The sequence below is a fragment of the Tamandua tetradactyla genome, chromosome 23 (assembly GCF_023851605.1).
Source record: "Tamandua tetradactyla isolate mTamTet1 chromosome 23, mTamTet1.pri, whole genome shotgun sequence".
NCBI classification, from domain to species: Eukaryota; Metazoa; Chordata; class Mammalia; order Pilosa; family Myrmecophagidae; genus Tamandua; species Tamandua tetradactyla.
This window is the reverse complement of record NC_135349.1, coordinates 3501073-3521256: the sequence shown is the minus strand read 5'-3', so window position 1 is coordinate 3521256 and position 20184 is coordinate 3501073. Positions and strand designations below refer to the sequence as shown.

General features: G+C 48.8%; 1 protein-coding gene across 7 annotated transcripts in view; it reads right to left on the bottom strand.

The window, feature by feature from the left end:
• Window positions 1-20184, bottom strand: part of SDK1 (sidekick cell adhesion molecule 1) — a 1057379-nt gene that overhangs the window by 96277 nt on the left and 940918 nt on the right. For all 7 annotated transcript variants that reach the window (XM_077140486.1, XM_077140483.1, XM_077140481.1 and 4 more), the window contains 3 exons: window positions 11477-11592; window positions 10465-10654; window positions 8356-8454 (listed from right to left, as the gene is read on the bottom strand). In XM_077140486.1, the coding sequence (XP_076996601.1) occupies window positions 8356-8454; window positions 10465-10654; window positions 11477-11592 (405 nt within the window). The remainder of the gene's footprint in view (window positions 1-8355; window positions 8455-10464; window positions 10655-11476; window positions 11593-20184) is intronic.

Below are 20184 nucleotides of genomic sequence, written 5' to 3'. Positions count from 1 at the left end.
GCAGCTCACAGCGCTGAGTTCTCCATCTGGATGTGGTCAAAGGGGACGTTTTAGGTTATATATGTGCTACTAGAATAAAAGTTTAAAAAAAAGAAAAACAAAACCCATGGGATTGCACAGCACAAACTATGAACCCTAATGCAAACCAAGGATTCCAGTTAATTGTACAATTATAAAAATGTGCTTTCATCCATGGAAACAAAGGTGCCACTCTAATGCAAGGTATTAGTAATAGGGTGGTATATGGCGACTCTGCATTTTATGCATGCTTTTTTGGTAAACCTACAAGGTCTATAATAAAAAAGAATTGTATTAAAGAAAAAAGACACAAGAGTAGATGGAACACATCTGAAGTTGCCACTGCCTGCCAGGCAGGTACCCGGCAGTCATACCTGGAGCTAACTCCCGAGTGTTCTGAATGGGCATGGCAGGTGGCTGCAGGCCTTCCAGGGACTGCACACTTCCTGGGCAGAGAGAAGGCGGCTGTCTGGGCATTATCGCTGGACCCGGATGCCCCAGGGCCCAAAGCAGAGTCTTCTACTGGGAGCTGCTGAGCCCCTGGGGCGCCTCTGTAGGGTGTGGGCAGTGACTCCCCCCACATCCATTAACTGGTCAGAGAATGCACAAGCAACTGACCTCCTGGGAAGCCCCTCGGTCAGCTTGGCCAGATACTGTGGGGCTTGCTGGCTATAAGGCTTATCCTTTAGAGGGCTGGAAGAAAACAGATGCAACAGTGGATGCAAACCGGATTTGTAAACGTGGATTCTACTCAGTGGGCATCTGCTTCTCAGCAGAGTTCTTGCATGCATTTTAGAAATAAGCTAAAGGTAAATGTTAGTCCCTCGGAAGTCAGGAGGCATTCTAACCTGGGTGGCAGAGGGCAGACCCAGCGGGTTTGAACAACACACGCATCACTTTAGCTTCGTAGCATTTATGCGAGTGTGGAGTAGGTTGGCAGGTGGAGGGGGGGACAGGGGGGCCCTGAGGTGATTCCTGCTCATTCCCCAAAGGAGGGTTCTAAAAGCTAAAAGCTCTCCATAGTGAAATATTTAAGCAAAAAAGCAAACGTTTTTCCCTCCAGGTGCTTGCCAGTGTTTTATGCTGTTAATCTCTTCTGGAAGTGCAAGCACATGTTTTGATATAGATTACGAAAACCCGAGCTGCCAAGGTGTCTGAATACTCAGAAGGCCCTGCTGCCAGAATGGGGGCACTTATTCAAGGTCTCGGGGTATAAAGTGACTCTTGCAAAGAGATGTTTTTCTTTCTCCCCATGAACAACAACTTGAAAGTTTAGAAATTGTTTTTCCATCTTTCTGCAGCATTTACAATTTGGTATGCTGGCTGTAATAATATACAGGTGACTGGTTACCCAGAGAACATTTGTTACAATTACGACTGAATGCCACCACAACAAAAGAGACTCACAACAAAGTAGACCGGCATTACAGGCACTCAGACCACTATTTTACATATCATCTGCTCTGCCATGATTGGAAGGCTCAAAGCATTTAAACACTGCCACCTCCTTACCTGGGCTTGATGATTTTTCAGTAACCCCCACACTACATGTCAAAATCCAAACTTCTGAAGGTGCAACAAGAACATTCTGTAACCTGGACCCAAACTGCATTTCCATGTTTTTCTCTCTTGTCATCCCTTTGCCCCAGCAACACAAAGCATATACCAGATCCTAGGCACACCCCTCGAGGGACGCAGAATGCCTGACCCCCCCCACCCCACAGCCCCCGTACCTGGAGGGTCCACAGTTTCCCGAGGGGCCAAGGGAAAGGACAAAGCCAGGTAAGAATGACTTTAAAGCTACTGTTAATTAAGCACTGTTCTAAGTGCTTTTTGCACAACTTCTGTAGTTCTCACCCTAGGGGGTCAATCCAATTGCTATTCCCCTTGGGCAGATGGGGAAACTGAGGCAAGAAGGGCTAAGTGAGTTGATAAATGTACTCAGCCTGTAAATGGTGGGCGTGTTTGAAACCAGGCAGCGTTTAGCAGTCACAAGCCCTAAGCCCTCTGCCGCTCTGCCTGCCCACCACACAGGGTTTAAAACAGGGAAAGTAAAAGCAGACAGCCCAGATCCATGCCCCCTGGTGCCTTGGCAGTGTAGAGGAAGGACGAGGTATTCGCGTGGGGCTGTGGGAGATGGCCTCTTGAAGTGGGCCTTGAGAGGGGAGTGGCCCGTGGGGCAGCTGAGCCCCTAGCTAGCCCCCTCAGCCCACCACAGTGCTCCCCCCGGCCCTGCTGACTGGGCCCCACACTCGGTCACTCTGAGTCCAGGGCGGGAGGGGGCAGCACTGTCCCTGGGCAGTGAGGAATGGAGGGGGACACAGGGATCCCCATTAGGGACACTGGGGCCCCTGTAAGGCCCGGTCTGGGGAGCCCATCTAAGGAAGAGAGCCACGGCCAAGCCCACGGTGAGAGAGGGAAATGAACTCAATGACATCAAAATGTACAATTTTTTTTTCATGCGAAAGCCACTATAAACAAAAAAAGGAAAACATCTGCAGTGTACATACAATTAACATTCTTAACGTAATATTGGCCAATAACTGAGTGCTAACCAGTGCTCAGCAGTGATGTCACCAGTGTGGTCCCGTCATGTCCTCAGAGAGAGACGCTGGCCATAAGCCCTCCTTCACCGGGCAGACGGGCGGAGCACAGGCCGGAGCCCACCTCTGGGTTTTTTTTCCCAGAAAAGGGTACGTGGAAACCAGTAGGGAAAGGATGCATGCCCCGCAGAAAAACGGTCAGAAGGTATAAACCAGAACCCCTTCCCCCAATAAAAAATACATGTGGCAAATGGACATTTGAAAATGTGGCCCCTGCCAAATGCAGATGGTCCAGGTAAGAAGGGTGAATGCCATCGGCTGGGGAGGGGTGACAAGGCACTGATGCCGAGTGCTGACCTGCAACATTCCCAGAGGGAAAATTAAAATGTATGTCTAGGTTATTAAAATGTTCAAACACCTTGTCCTGGTAATTCTCCTCTAGGAACATGTCCTGAGGAAATCATCAGAAATGCGTGTAAGTTAGCCTCTCAGGATGCTAGTCTCGTCCTTATCTGTGACTGCAAACTATGGGAAACAATCTATATTTCTTTATTTTGAATTATAATGATGCAAATTTAAACAGCACAACATCTGAGGACGTTCTCGGCATGAAAAGCTCAAACAATACTAAAGCAGACAGAGGGGTTCTGCCCTGGGACGTGTGGTGACCAGGCATCCAGAAGCCCCTTGAGGTCAAGACAGCTGCTGATCAATGCGATGTTAAGAAGCCCCTAAGCGCCTGGAAGAACTGGCAGGTGAGAGGGAGAAATGAGGGAGCCCGAACGCAGAATCCCCAGCGCTCAGGGGATTCAGGATGAAGCCCCCCTGCAGGAAGAGCTGGCTGCCAGCAAATAAGTGAAGGGAAACCACGCAGCCCACTGCAGGCCCACAGCCGCAAGGGTGCTGCAATTCTGGGTGCTGCAGGTGACGACGGAGAAGCAAAGCAGTGGGGATTCTTACCTGTGCCGGTGAGAATACAAATCGGCGTGACCACAGGGGACCCTAACCCTGTGACCCAGCAAGGTCACTCCTAGGTGAGTGTGCCAGCTCACCCTCCAGGTGAGCCCCGGGCCTCAGCCACAGATGTGCCTGGAGTGTAGAGAGTGGCTGGGGGGACACGTGGAGACAGCCTGAGCGGCCACACTCAGGGGCAGACAAATGACAGCCAGAGGCGGCTACCGAGGTGAACCTCACAAGGTCAGAGGAGAAAAGCAAGTCTGAAAAAATACACCACGAATTAACATGGAGTAAAAACACACGCGAGTGATATCAGATTATTTAGGTTTAAATACATATGGTGTACGGCCACAGAGGAAACCAAGGGAACAACAGGCCCCAAATTCAGGCCACTGCTGACCTCTGGGGGGTGAGGCTCGGTGCCCCCCACCGGGCGGCAGGTGCGGGTATGCTACTTTATTACTCATTAAAACGTCAACACTTTACAGCGGAGGACAGGTTAATGCCGTCCTGTGGCCTACTGGGCTCTCTTCCCTCTTTCCTGCCTCAGAAGTAACCCCCATTCTTAACCGAGGGTGTATGCCTGTCTGGATGTGACACCTCAAAGCTAAAATATTAGAAAAGTGACTGGAAGAAGTAGTAACATTATTGTTAGATGGTGGAATTGTGGGTGATTTTCTTTTTGTCATTTTCTAGAGCTTGGTTTTTTAAAGGATGTGCAGTGAAATTACTAACGGAGGTGAGGTCTGAGTAAGGCTCTGCCTGAATGATAGTGCTGTGGCAGTACCCAGGTCCTGGTTTTGACAACGTATTGTGGTTGCCTAAGATATTCATTATCACTGGGAGAAGCTGGAGGAAAAAATACATATGGAAATTTTCTATACTATTTTTGCAACTTCTTGCACATCTTAAAAGATTTCAAAATTTAAAAAGCATATATTACTTTATACATGTCCTTTTTATTATAAATGTTTTCAACATAAAAGTTCTCAGGGCAATATAGAGCAAACATTCATAAACGGATGCTAGATTGATAGACCAATCTAAAAAGTCTTGAGATTTTTTTCATGTTGTCCTATTATTTTGAAGAAAGTACGACAGGAAAAGTTAATGCCGTCCTGTGGCCTACTGGGCTCTCTTCCCTCTTTCCTGCCTCAGAAGTAACCCCCATTCTTAACCGAGGGTGTATTCCTGTCCGCGTTTTTAGGGTTTTGTTATGTACATGCATCTATAAATGATACATAGTAATGTTGTAGCATTTTAAAAATGCACAGAAACATTCTCATCCTGTACATATTCTTCTGCAAGTGCTGCTTTTGCACTCAGGGTTTGCAGACTTATTCATGTTGACACCTACAGATCTAGTCCATTAGTTCACAGCTACACTGTTTCCCACTCCATGGACAGACCACCGTTTACCGTTCAGCTGCCCTGATAATGGACAACGGGGTTGTCTGCAGTTCCGGAATGCCCGTGCTGCCAGGCAGGGCCCATGCACCTTTCCTCGCATAGCGGGGCAGGGATTTCCCTGGGGTGCGATGCCTGGGAGGGAAGAGCCCGGGACACGGGGCATGGGCAGAGCACGGTCATTTCACCTTCCCCGGGGGTCGCCCAATCGCTCCACGCAGCCGGTGAGACTGCTGGCACTCCTGACAGACGGGGCAGCCTTCTCCCCCACATTCTCATCTGTACCTGACATTATCAGATTTCCTTATTGCTCCAGATCTGATTATTGTGAGAGGGCATTTCGTGTGGCCTGGGTTAGCATTCTGTAGTGCTTTCTATAATCAGAAAGTCAAATGTTAAAGACACCCTCAAAAGGAAACGCTGGGATTTAAAACCGAGCTTGTCACAGTGGGACAGTGAGACTCAAGCTGTGCTGGTGGGTAATCGGGTACTTTGGCAGCAACGAGGAGGGGCACCTGACCTAGGTAGAGAGGGGGACAGAGGCAGGTGGTGGAAGCTTGTAGGTACTGACCACACACGAACTGAGTCTTAAAGGAAGGCAAAGAAGTCTCTCCTGGTGAGGGGCAGGACTGTGCCGCAGCCTGGAACTGTGAGGCCAGCTCCCCTGCTTGCAAGGGAACCTTGGATGAGCAGTTCAAAGGCATGGCATCAAAATCAGAGCCCACATCTGCCTGTGCTGAGAGAGGAGCACATGCAAAATGCACGCTTTGCTCCTACACATCTCACATTGAGTCCCACTATCAAAGTTGATTCTCATTGGCCCAGGACAGCTACATAGAGACACTCGTAGAATCAGGCCTTGCTGGAGGCAGCTGCCGAGATTGGTAGTAGGAGCCAGGTAGGGCAAGGCTCCTGCTTCTTCAGAGGTACACAATTCTTATGGCCTCCTGGCCAGAATTTTACATTCTGTGCCCCTGAGAACATTACCTGCTTCCCAGCATCTGGGGTATCCCCTAGGTGAGCAGAGAGTTAGCCCTGCTTATTGCAGGAAAAGGCTGCGGCCTGGGAGGATGCTGAGGGCATGCCCTGCTAGAGGGTCAGCATCGCTAAGATAGTCACGGCAGCATCTGCCTTGCCCACCCTTGCTGCCCCCACCTCCCCAGGCCTGGAGCTCATGGCACAGAGCCTGGGACGTGACCTGCAACCGCTGGTCAGCTAGGGCAGGGTCTGAAATGCACACCTCAGCAGTGGCTTCTACTGCTGTTCATCTGTGAGTTATGCAGCAAGAACCTTCAATGCCAAAGGTCACCTAATGCAGAAATATTATAATCACAGCAAAATACTTCTGCGTAGCAACTCCAGTCCCATAACAGCACAGACAAAATAAAAGCACAATCCCAGCCTTCTTGCCCAGGTTATTTAGGAATGCTTAGGGTCGGTCTTAATGAAGTGATGACTCAATAAATATTTGCCTTCCAGTTCAGCTTTCTCCTGGCTGCCAGTTATTACCCTCACTTTTCTGCTCTGAGTCCTTGGATGATCCCCACTGCCCTCAGCAGAAGTGTTCAGACACTTTTTAAATGAAGTGAAGCCCTTTCCTCAAACAAAATCTTAGAATCCTGACAGCAAAAGCAGGTAGAAGCTAAACCCCAACCAAAACCACTGCTGCCAATCCTAAAGAACACCCAGGGCATTATACAAGATTCTGCAAAGATTCCATGCACTAGAATAACTTTCCAGAAACCTACAGCCTCTGGATGGGTCCCTGGACCAGATAAGTCCTGAAATGCAGGGAGGCCAGCCTCTCCAGAAGTTCAGATAGTTCCATCCCTCTATTCCATATTACTGACAGCCCCTTCCAATATGAAAAAGTTAGAATGGCCATAGCCCAAATACCCCTAAAGAGTGGGATAGAAAGATCAGTTATACAGGAGATGATAGAATTTAATAAATGGGTATGACTACTGAATTGTTATATTGATACTCCTTTTAGTCTCCAGTACCATAGAGCAGCTAGAAGTAAAAACCTAAAATTATAGAATTGTAACCCAGACCAAACTCTGAAATCTGTTCCACAAGTAATTGCTGTGATGTGCTCCAAAATTTATTGTTTTTTTGTACATATGTTATTTTTTATAAAAAAGAAAAAATGTCTATTGTGGTAATAATGCACAGCTATGTGATGATACTGTGAATCACTGATTATACACTTTGGATGATTATATGGTATGTGAATATATAAAATACATCAACAAGAAACAAAACAAAACAAGAACAAACAAAAAAGCAGGCAGAAGCATTGTGTTTTACCACCACCTGTAAGTTCAGATGAATACCACTCACTGTGATTGCCTAGAACCCCAGCTAACCAATTTGGGGGGCTCCCACGGGTTGGGCTCATTTATTTGAGTGCTGACCAGGGCCCTCCTTGTCTCTAAGCAGCTGGCTGAGAGCTCAGCTCCTGTGGCCTCCCCGTGGCCCCGGGGTAGGCGGCAGTTGGCAGCCCGGCCCTCTTCCACCCTCAGTCTTGGGTCTGCTGCCCTCCTCCAGGCAGGGGACACTCTGCTCTCGCCCAGTGGACGCCCTTCTCTTTCCCTTCTTTGAAGAAGCCACGTATCTCGGCCCCCAGCACGGAGGCAGCCTCCATCGTCCATGAAGGGACCCTTCCGGGCATTGCCTCGCAGCTGCCCCGCCCCTGCCACCCTGCCCCACCCCAACCCTGCCCCTGCTGCCCCGTCTCCTCCTCGACCTCCACCCCCAAGAGGCGGTGAACACCTTGAGGATGGTGTGTCTTATCCCTGCCTTGGTCCCTGCTGTGTACACGGCGGCTGCGTACGGCATACCCAGTTCATCGTGGACCACGGGTGAATAAATAGAGGAAGTGATGGGTTTTTAAATATGTAATTTGCTGCCTTAGGGGGACTGGGATAAATTAAGGCATTTCATCAACCAGAGCTGCTTCTAGAAATGGAAAGTTAAGAGTAAACAAATTCCTTGGGTCCTGAGGCGCACGACTCCCTAGAGCGTCTTCTGGCTGGAGCAGAAGGAAGGTGCCTCCAGGGCCATGGCAGCCAAGTCCGGGCTACATCCTGGATGAAAACCAGCCCAGTGTTTCCCAGACACACATCAAAACAGCCTGGGTGTTCAGAGCTGAGAGAAAGTCGATTACAAATGGCCTTGCTATGAACCATGAACAAACGGAAGAAATTCTAGGTTGACAAAATGTGTATTTCATTCCTCAAAAACCCTGGCACACAGCTCACAAAAGAGCAGAGATCCCGGCTCATCCTAGCTTAGAAAAGCCTACGCCATCATAGGCGTGATTTTTTAATTATGTTTTTACTTCTTACACACCTAATAGAAATAGAAGGGCTTGGTCTAACCACTCTTCCTCTGAGCACTGCAGCCCACCTAAGCGCCGCTCACTTACCCAAGATGATGCCGTTGGGCTCCTCGGGAGGCTGCCACACCACCCGCACAGACCTCAGCCTGACTTCTGGAAACACAAGTCTCACGGGCGGCCCAGGAGCTGGGGGGAGAAACAACCCTGGTGACCAGAGGCCCTTTTAACGCTGCCCGGGGGCGGCAGCTTGCCCAGGACCTGGAGGCTGGCCCTGTCCGGTAGCTGCCACAGTCACGGGCGGGTGCTCCATGTGCTGGACTTCGGCAATCTAACTGGCTGTGTGCGGCTTCCTGATGGTTTCCAGAAAAGATCTTATTCTGAACCCGCCCAGCTGCTTTCCAAGTACCGACAGCAGTGCCCACCAAGTAGGCTGGAAGCAGAAACGATCGATCACCCGTGACAAGGACGCTGGTCACAGAATGACTCTGCAGGCCGGGCGTCAAGTAGAAAGTCTACAAGTCAATCTGAGCCTGGGTCCGTGGGCGGGACTTGACATCTGCCAAGCAGGCATCAGATATGACAGCCCCTGGAGTCCCTCCCTACTCAAAATGGGAGTTACAATTATTGAAAAAGTAACATTTTTATAATCACTGAGTTTTTGATGTGCACAAATGCACACGATAATTCTTCTGGGTGGTACAGGTGTATCAATAATTTAAAAAGCTGCTATATATTCTAGAACCATTTAATCATAGGGTCGTAGCCCTTCTGAAATATATTCACTTAAATGAGCAGGCAAATGAGCTGTGTGGCCAGTATCAGAGTTTCTTGTTGGAACTTAACAACTGATTGATGACCAGGTAAGAGGCAGGGGCCACTAGAAATCAATACAAAATAGAATCCCGTGCCCTGCTGCAATCTGCCTCTAGCTATGAGCTGAGAAGAGTGTTTTAAATTTTGAATGTGTATCGTGACACCTGTGTTTGGGTAAAACAGCTGTAAGAAGGAGGCTGCAGACTCAAAGGCACAATCTCTGATGTGGCTGCAGCTGACCCCACCTGCGACACAGCCAAGGCCAATCATTTCAGCTACAAAGAAAGGAGAGGAGCAGCACATGTCTACATGAGGATGTGAGAAAAGAAAAAAACAATCTATGATTTGCCCACAGATGCTTTAGGAAGAAACCAGCACAGAGTTTTGAGGAAGAGTTTCTGAAATGTCCTCTTTTACTCTTCATTTGTGCAACCCAGGACATGTTAGGGTTTCATGTCATCTTACAGAGAGACGTTGTCCACATCACTGTCCCCACCCAGAGCCCCCTACCCTGAGATTCCGGGTGCCTGGAGGAAGGACACAGAGCCACCCCAAAAAAAAAAAACAACTGTCATTCCCTCCCACCAAGCCAAGCCTTGCGCTGTCTCAGTAAAATGCAGAGCACGGCAGTTAGAGCAGGGCTGGCGGCTAATTTAATTACTTCCATAAAGATGCTTAAGAAAATCTACAGTTCCACTCCTGTCAGATGCTTGTGGCCCCAAGGTAGGGATTTTTTGGGGGGCTGGGGGTGAGGGATCAGTATTTTTCCACCTGACGTGTTCTTTATGGTCTCTTCAGTGATGAAAATGTAAAGGAGCTAACCTTTAAGTGTCTGACATCTGCAAAGTGGGAAAACATATTTACTGATGATTTAGTTCTCCATAAAAACAAAGCCGTCAAGCTGCGCTTGTTGTCCGGGCCTGAGAATATGGGGATCTGGGGGCCCGGGAAGCTGCGCTCATTATCCGGGCCTGAGAATATGGGGATCTGGGGGCCCGGGAAGCCTCCAAACACGCCACTGCCTGAGCACGAGCAAACTGCAAATCCCAAGGGCCGAGGCACCCAGGCTGGTGGTTTTTAAACTAGACTTGTGCAAGCACCACCGAGAGGCGGGTGTAGGTTTTACAGCGCCCGCTGCCCCGGCACTTTCGGGGCCCCTCTCCAGCCTTGCCCAGTGCGGAGTTCCGTGGAAGTTCTTTACAGGCTCCTGATTAGGCTGTGGACACGCACTTCAGGCTGGAATGGGCCCCACAGACACTCGTGTCTGAGAAACAGCTTCGCTTGTCTCAACTGAAAACAAAAAGGTTGGGCCCTCAAGTTAGAAACGCCAAGGTGCCAATGGCGCGGCCGGGCCGGGAGGATGGGGCGCAGCGTGGAACCTACCGTCGTCCTTGGTGCGCTGCAGGAGGGGCGGCGCGCTGGCCACGCCGTTGCCGCTGCGGGTGAAGGCCAGCACCTGCAGCTCGTACTGCACGAACTTGCGGAGGCCGCCCAGCACGGCCGACTGCGTGAGGTTCCCCCGCACCACGTGGCTGCGCGGCTCGGCATCCAGATCCTGGGCCCGGAACAGAATCTGCGGCAGCAACACCCCAGCGTGAGAGGCACGGGAGAGGGGGCCGGGAGCAGCCCTGGGAGGCCTCCACGGGCAAGGATCACCCGCCCCGCTGTCCGCGTGGTCCGGCTCTAACATCCACAGGCCGGCCGCCCGGAGGGATGGCGGGGAAGCCCGGGAGCAGGGGTCATGGCCCCCTCTCCCGGGTGCCGGCCTCGAGACTGGAGGCACGGAGAAGCCTTGCTGGCCTTGTAGCTAAAACAAGGACTCGACCCTGCGCCTGATGAGATTCTGCTTCCTTCGAAGGGGCAGTCAGGCCATGCTGGCCAGCTCGGGTGGAAACCCAGGCGGCCTCTGAAGATCCGCCCTCCACGTGGGCCCTCCCAGGCTACGTGACCATTCTTGCTGGGGGATCCCTGAAGTTCGGCTTTCTTTGATACCAGGTTTTCAACGAAAGCCGACCATTAAAAACATTAGTTAACAGAAAGGGGCTGTGATGGAGGACCGGTGGGTGCTTTGGGATCTAAAGACTCTCCCCAGCGAAGTCAGGAAGGGGCCTGGAGGACCAGGGCTTCAGATGGCTGCAGGGCCGATGTGGAGGGGAGGAGGCCGGGGGAGGACATGTGCCCAGAGAGAACTCAGCAGCTGCTGAGTTGGACTTCCAGTTTGCTGGAAGTTCCCAGATGGTCATAAGGACGAGATAAGACAGTTGACAGAAAACCCACAAAACTGGCCAGTACTGTGGATCTGTAGGAAAATGTCGGCTCCTTGGTTTGGGGGCCAACACAGTGGTAACAGCGTCCCACCAGCACCTTCGTCGCAGGAAGGAACCCCCACACCTGCCTTATAGCCCAGGATGAGCCCGTTCTGTTCCTGCTCGGGAACGGAAGCCCACGTCAGTAAGATCTGCGTCGAGCTGATGGCCTCAGCTGACACGTTTTCAGGGGCAGCTGAAGGAACTGCAAAAAATGAGTTAAATCGATCAGCATCCAGAGAGCAAAGCCTTCTACAAACAAAGGTCCAATTTATACCCAAGTTATCAAGTTGTCCTTGAAATTGAAATGTATTCTGAGCACTCTGTAGTGATCAGATTAAACCTGCATGAGTATAAGAGAAATGTAAATCTCTTTAATATCAGCAATAAATTCCATGAATCCTGGATATTGAGGAACTCGATTTCACCTGCATCCAGCCAGCCAGAAAATATGCCTAGGCTGGTTTCTGTGTTAACTTGTAGGAACTGCAGGCTTTGAGCTGAGAGAGGAAATCCACTCTTCCAGACAGAGGCCACATCACTGGCATCTCTAAACATGCCTTCCTGTGAGGGGACCTGCAGGGTTGGCCAGAGCAGAGAAGTGTACAGCTGACCCGAGGGGAAGGCAGGGGAAAGGGGGAGGGAGAGGACACTGATTTACTAAGTGCTCTCTGTGTGTGCATCCCCGGGCCGGGTGCTTTCAGGTGCACAACTGCGTTTAATTCTGCAATACTCCAATGAGGAAAGTGTTATTACCCCGTTATGGGTTGAACTGTGCCCCCCAAAACACGGTCAAGTCCTAAGCCCCAGTCCATTGGAATGCAACCTGGTCTGGAAAAGGGGTTGTGGTGGCGGAATTAGGAGGCTACACTGGGCTAGGCGGGCCCTGATCTACTAGGGCTGGTGCCCTTATGGGAAGGAGAGAAGAAGCCCAGACAGACCCAGGGAGATGCCAGGTGACCACAGAGGTGAGGAATGCGCCGCATGCCAAGGGACACGGGCTGGCCGGCAGCACCAGCAGCTGGAAGCAGCCACCAAAGGGACTCTAGACATGTGGCCTCCAGAACCTGAGAGAAAACATTTCTGTTGTGGGAAGCCACCCAGGCTATGGGGCTTTGTTACCGCAGCCCCAGTAGACTAGGTGCCCCCTTTCTACAGATGAGAAAATGAAGGCTCAAGAACATGCCTTAATTCCACGTAAGCAAAAGGCAAGCTCTTTTACAAGCAGGTGGGCACTGGGGGCCCGAGGAACAATTCCAGACCCACGCGCACGTGAGATAATGAGCCTGCCAACCCCGGCCGCTCTAGTCTGCACTAGGTCACTCAGCTCAACTATCCTGATACGTTTCAAATGATTAGGATATACTGCATATAAAGACAATAGTTAAAATTTAAAAGCAGGGACTTTATATTCCAGATAATCACAATTTTCTTTGCTAATTTTCTTGTGGACACTTTAAACTCCGATGTCCCCCAGGCAGCAGTAGAGGGACCCAGCAGGTGGCAAGGGGACACAGGGCTCCCCATCCACACGCAGGCTATGAGCCGTGAAGGGGCGTGGACACGGCCCCGCTGCCCAGGGCTTCCACGGCTGTCCAGGAGGAGAAGCGCGGTGAGTGGTGAGTTCTCTAAACCTTCAAGCGTCAGCATGTGGTGGGGTTTGGCACAGGGTCTCACAGAAGCCCCCAACGACGAGGCTCATCCTGCAGAGGGAGGAGCGCAGGCTCTGGAGGTGACATGGTTTGCCCAAGTCGCTATTAAGGAATCCCAACTTGGGAATTCTTGGAGCCTCTGCAGGAAAATGGGAAGCACGCGGGCTCTGGCATAACCTTACCCCACCAGGCTAGGGACCCGGCTGCTGGGGTCCTTTGTGCCTCCCTGTGCAGAGTGAGATGGGCGAGGGCCCCTGCGTCCTTTCCAGCCTGTCCTCCCTCTTCCCTGCTTTGCATGAGCAGATCAAAAGAGCTTGTTCTGAGAAGGGAAGTGGTACTGCCAGGTGCCGCCCCTCCCAGAGGAGTGAGGGTCAGAGGAAGGCACGGCAGTTGCTGAGGCCTGCTCAGCTCCCCTGGGCAATCTTTCCAGGCCTCTAGGAGGCCCCTGGTGCATCCCTAGAACTGTGGGAGGTGTGGGTGCCCCCCGGAATGCTGGGAGGCGTGGGTGCCCCCCCGGGAACACTGGGAGGTGTGGGTGCTCCCCCGGGAACACTAGGAGGTATGGGTGCTCCCCTGGGAACACTGGGAGGTGTGGGTGCCCCCCCGGGAACACTAGGAGGTGTGGGTGCTCCCCTGGGAACACTGGGAGGTGTGGGTGCTCCCCAGAATGCTGGGAGGTGTGGGTGCCCCCCCAGGAGCACTGGGAGGTGTGGGTGCTCCCCTGGGAGTGCGGAGAGGTATGGGTGCTCCCCAGAATGCTGGGAGGTGTGGGTGCCCCCCCAGGAGCACTGGGAGGTGTGGGTGCCCCCCCTGGAACACTAGGAGGTGTGGGTGCTCCCCTGGGAACGCTGAGAGGTATGGGTGCTCCCCAGAATGCTGGGAGGTGTGGGTGCCCCCCCAGGAGCACTGGGAGGTGTGGGCGCACACCCCTGGGAATGCTGGGAGGTGTGGGTGCCCCTGAGAATGCTGGGAGATGCAGATGCACCCCACAGGCTCTTTCTTCCCTCTGCCCAGAACATCCTCCCGGGAGCAAGAAGGCTTTTGGGAAAGGTCTTGGGTCAATTAGTCTGAGCAGACAAAGTAACGCGGGCTTCCCCCACCAGGTGGCTCTCCCACATTTGACCCTAGATTTGGATTCTGGTCACCAAAGTGACTTGGTCTTTAGGAAAAATGTGCCAAGTCCATCAACACATAAATGGATAAACCAAATGTGGTCCCTGCACACAATGGAATATTTCCCAGCTGCAAAAGGTAAGGTTCTGATGCTCCATGTGGGTGAAGCTTGAAGATGCATGCTGAGTGGAAGGAGCCTGACACAAAAGGAGCAGCACTGCATGACGTCACTTACATTATATGACCAGATTGGGGGGCTCATATAGACAGATATAGCTTTGAGCTCCCAGGAGCAAGGCAGGGAGAACAGGACTTCCTGCTTGATGGGGCAAAGGGTCCATTTGGGTGTTGAGAAGTTGGTGCTGGCGATGGAGACATGACAATGTGATGAGATTAGTGCCACTGAATTATCTGCTTGAAAGCGGTTAAAATGGGGCATTTCATGCTGCATACCTGTTACCACAATAACATGTGAGGGAATGTATGAATGAAAAACAAATAACAGAAGAAAAGAATGTTAAGATTCCTGCAAGTGCTAGGGGAGATTCTGTCACCGTTTTAGCAGGCTTGACCAGGCCAGGGCCACAGGCTTGCTTCTGTGGATGAAGGACGAGGGAGGGCACCAGGCAAGGCCCAGCAGCCGCCACAGCCTCGCAGGATGAGCCGCTGGGGTGGGGTCAGTACCCCCCTCCCTCCATCCTGATCGCCCAGCAGGGAACTCACAGAGGTGAAGGCCTCTGCCAGCTCCCCCCGCCCCCGGCAGGCACTCCCCCCCGGCATACCCTGGCCCAGGGCAACTGGCCGAAGCCAGGGATGGTGACCACGCAGGAGCGTGTGCATCAGCCGCGAGGTCAGCAGCGGGGGTCAGGGTCAGCGCACAGCCGGGGCGCTGATGGGCTCCCACACACCCGGAGGGGCCCAAATATGCTGTGTGCCCAGGAGGTTAGTACTGTGTGCTAAACTCTGTCCCTGTCTGGAGGAAGAGGGGGACATTGTCATAGCACCCCCCATCCTTAACTGGCTCTGCAGGTTAATCTATGAAACTGTAAGTACCAATTCTCACTATAGATCTGTAGACAGAAGCTGCTTTTCTAAGATGTGATAATCTGTGCATCCCAATTACTGGGAGGGGGGGAGGGAAATGTGTCCCCCAGATTAGGGCAACCCAGTAACTGTCACAATTTAACACATGCTTTGGAACACGGCTGGATCTCCAGCAAGGAGACAGACAAGGCCATTAAGTAAGAGAAAATGATAGTGTTCAGTATTCAATATTCAAATTCTACCAGTATAAAATCAATCTGTCAACTAGTTACAAAGTATTCATTTTTAAGATTTGGGAAAAACCTACAAAATTTAAACCTCATCTGTATTGAGGTAGATCCAATTCCTTTCCCAGCTTGACACATTAAGTTTCCAGATGTTCTTAGGAAGTCCCCTTTCACTGAGAAAACAGAACATTAAATTCTTCTCTTCATCTGTCCTATTCCCTCTAGGAGAGTTCTCACCTCCCAGCCCACTGCTGCTTCTCATGGAGCTCCTTTGTTTTTTAAAGCCTCATTTATCCTTCTAATAGATCGAACTATATAGTCAGATATCAGGAAACTAGCTAGATTGCACTCCAAAGCTGTAAATTCAATTTATATGTGTTCAGAACGTGCTGCTCCACGTGGCCGATACTCGTGTTCGGTATTCGGGTGCTGCCCTTCAGCCTGAGGTACCTCGATGAGGCAATGCTTTGATTTCAGACATCAGGTCAAGAGGTTTCCTCTCTCAGCTCCCTCGCCCACCCTGCCTCTGCTCCTGCCCCCAGATGCTGGGCAATGCGAGGCAGGGGAGTGAGCTTCTCTGCTGGGCTGCTGGGCAGGGCGACGTGCTCCCCAGAGAAGGAGGTTCTGAAAGCTCTGTGCAGGCGGCTGAAGCCCCGACATCACTGAGATGGTGCCTGGTGGAGGGGACAGACGCCTGAGGACCAGGTCCCCAGAGGAGAGATGGACCCAGGGGCTGTTCCAGCACTAAAAATGTCTGAAATCTGAACCAACTACATCTTGAAATGAGGATCAACAACCCAATTATTCAATTTGTGATGTCAACACTTGCTGAACCAAAGCTCTTTGCTTCTTCCCAGAGAGAAATGCATTGTGCCAATATTTCTAATTGAGCAAAAACTCACTTAAAATAAAAAATATATATATTTCTATAATCTCTAGCCCTCAAAAAAAAAAGGAAGTGTAACTGACAAAGCAAAGCTTTGGTTGCAAGAATAATTTTTACTTTAGATCAAAACCTTTCTCAAGTAAACTATGAACATGATACTACTGAAACTGGTACCATTAATGCTGCCTGGGCCACACATGACTCCCCTCTGGCTAGCTTTACGTGGTAAAATCAATCCAGACTACGACAAATCCAGTAAGCTTTCTTTGATACCAAATCTAAACATCAGTATTAAAAGACAGCACTTTCTACAAAAATAAACAGCAAAGCTGCTCAAGAAAAGTCTTCTCAGATTGCTGAATAAGAGATGATGCAAGATTAGCTGCAAAGAACAGAATCAGAAGAAGAAATCTGCAGTGAGATTACATGTAAAGTAATGTCAGACCCTTGACTAACTAAGGTACAAATGACTTTTCAGAAGCTGGAAAGATTTCTACAAAAACAATAGTCTCAACTCAGCAATTTTACTGTTGGTTTACTTGCTTTTTAGGAATGTTCTTTGAAAATTGATCAAAACAATATTATTTTCCAATTTATATAACATTTTCTTCATTTTTATATAAAATTTTATTGTTTTCTAGAACAAATCCTTTAGTAGTTGGTTAGCTGGGTGTAGAACTTGAGGTTCCCAATTATAGTCTTTTAGCTCCTCCAGATTATTCTTCTGTGTCTCTGCCTCTCTTGTTCTTGAGAAGTCTGTTTCAGCCCAGTTGTCTTCGCAGGCCATCTGCCTTTCACTTTGATGTTTAAGAGTCTTCTTGGCTTTGGTATTTTGCAGTTGTACTGCAATGTACTTAGGTACAGACTTACTCTAGTCATGCTCCTTTGGTCTGATAAGTAACATCTGTTATCAGCTCTAGAGTTCCTAAGTCATTAATTCCACACATTTCCTTATTCTCATTTCCTTCTCCATTTCCCTTCTGAGTCCTATGAAATATATATCAGGCCTTTTAAGCTATTCTTTATGTCTTTTAACCTTTCTGTCACATTTCCATTTCTCTGTCTTTGTGCTATACTTTGAGTTATTTACTCATTTCTAGCTTCCAGTTCACTGATTTTCTTTTTGGCAGTGTCTAACTTGCTTTTTACCTCAACCATAGAGTTGGTATCTTCATCTTTTTTTTAAAGGTTTAATGCCTTCTTTTAAGTAATAATTTTAAGTGACTACAGTGGTTTGAAACTGTACATACCCCAGAGAATAATGTTCTCACAGCTAAGGTACTCCTGTGGGTGTAACCTATCATAAGTAGGGCCTTTTGATGAGGTTAATTCAGTTAAGGAATGGCCAAGGGTGTGTCTCTGTCCTCTTACTGAAGTCCTTTATAAATAGGACAAGAGAGCAAGAAAGCCACGGAAGCAGGAAGATGACAGCTACAAAACAAGAGAAGGGAGAGGCCAGCCAACACTACCCTGTGCCTTCCCATGTGGCAGAGGCACCAAGGCCCCTGGCAGCTGGTCCTCAGAAACAAAGCATTGTCTGGATGACGGCTTGCTTTGGACATTCTCAAGTCCTCAAAACTGCATGCTGATGAAGCTAGTAAATTCCTGTCACTAAACCCAGCCCATTTCATGGTATACTGCTTTCAGCAGCCTAGCAAACTAAAACAGTGACTTAATACCCATTCTCTTTCAGATACTATATATTTTAAAGCAGTGGGGATCCTCTGTCTTTCTGGCGATTTTTTTTTCTTTTGAAGCTGCTCATTTTTACTCATAGCAGATTATTTTCTTGTGTGTGACAATTGTGAGTTCATCCTAAAAAGGGCTTGGCCTTTATCTGGGACAATTTGGCCATATTGATATCTCTCTAGAGGAGAGACATGTTTGCTTTTGCTGGCTTCCCAGAAGGTCTGGTCTGGAATCTTGGTTTTGTTTTTTGTGGGGGAAGAGAATAAAATCCTTTGGTGAGGTATAATATATAACTAATTCAGTAGGAATTGATCAGTGTTTCCTCTGAGGGTAAGAAAATATTATAGGCGGTAAGTACAACCTTCAGAAGTCTCTGAAACATGTTGTCCTAGTTGGCTAGCTGCTGGAATGCAACACATTAATAAAAGTGGATTTATTTAGTTAACATATATTTCTTCAGAGGAAAGGCAGCTAACTTTCAACTGAGGTTCTTCCTTATATGGGAAGGCACAGGGTGATCTCTCCTGGTCTTCTCTCCAGATCTCTGGGTTCCAACAACTTTCCCTGGGGTAATTTCTTCCTGCATTGCCGAAGGCCTGTGCTGATGAGTGCTGAGATGAGGTATGCTGAGCTCTCTCATTTAAGCACCAGCCAATTAAGTCAAACATCATTCATTGCAGCAGGCTCACCTCCTAGCCGACTGCAGATATAATCAGTGACAGATGAGGTTCACGTGCCATTGGCTCATGTCCACAGCAACAGAACTAGGCACCTTCACCTGGCCAAGTTGACACCTGAACCTAACTACCACACATATTTATTTTAATAACATTTTATCTGTACAAAATCAAATCTAGGGAAAGCTGAGCTTCTCTCTCTCTCTCTCTCTTGAACAGCTTTGTGGAGATGTAATTCACATACCATACAATTCACCCATGTAAAGTGCATAAGTCACTGGTTTTTAGTGTATTCCAGAGATGTTCAACTATTACTACAGGGAACTTTAGAACATTTTCATCATCCTAAAAAGAAATCCCATACCCATTATTAGCCACACCCTCTTCTCCTCTCAACCCGCCTTCCCAGCCCCAGGCAACCACTATTATACTTTCTATCTCTGTAGATTTTTCCTATTTTGAATATTTCATATAAATAGAATCATGCAATATGTGTTTTTTTGTGACTGGCTTTTTCCACTTGGCATAATGTTTTGAAGGATTAACCATGTTGAAGCTCTAACTGCTCTTCCTTCCTTTCACTGCTACATAATATTCCATTGCAGGGATATATCACATTGTTTTTCCACTCATCAGCTGAGGAGCATTTGCGTTGCTTCCACTTTTTTTCAGTTATGAATAATACTGCTATAAACGGATTTTTGTGGGAACATACGTTTTCATTTCTCGAGTCTATACCTAGGAGTGGAGTTGCTGAGTCATAGGGTACTCTGTGACCCTATGACTGAGCAGGTGCCAAATTGTCTTCCAAAGTAGTTGCAACATTTTACATTCCCTCCCACCAGCAATATATGAGGGTTCCAGTTTCTCCATATCCTTCTCAACACTTGTTATTGTCTGTCTTTTTTATTTTAGCCATCCTAGTGGGTGTGAAGTAATAGCTCATTGTGCTTTGATTTGCATTTCCCTAATCAGTAACGATGCTAGGCATCTGTCCATGTGCTTGCTGTCCTGTTGTCTGTCCTCTTTGGAGAAATGTCCATTCAAGTTATTGTCCAGTCCAAGTTGGATTATTTGTCTTTTTGAGTTTCTTTATATATTCTAAGAATACTGAGTTCTAAGAGTTTCTTTATATATGCTAGATACAAGTCCCTTATCAGATGAATTATTTGTAAATATTTTCTCTCATTTTGGGTATTATCTTTCCATTTTCTTGATGATATCCTTTGAAGCACAAATGCTTTTAATTCTAATGATGTCCAATTTATCTTCTAATTTGTCCTTTGCTACTTTTGGTGTCTGGAACCAAATTTTACAATACTTTCTTATCTAAGAATTTCTAGACCATTCCTAAAGTATAAATTCAGAACCCAAACCTGAGCCAGGCACAGGACTGGGGGTGACTATTTTTTCCTGCCCAGAGTCCAGGTAAACACAGGCAAGCTCCCTTGCATCTCCCTAAGCTGGTGGGCAGGCATTTCTAGCTTATGCTTTCGAAGATGGTGTGGT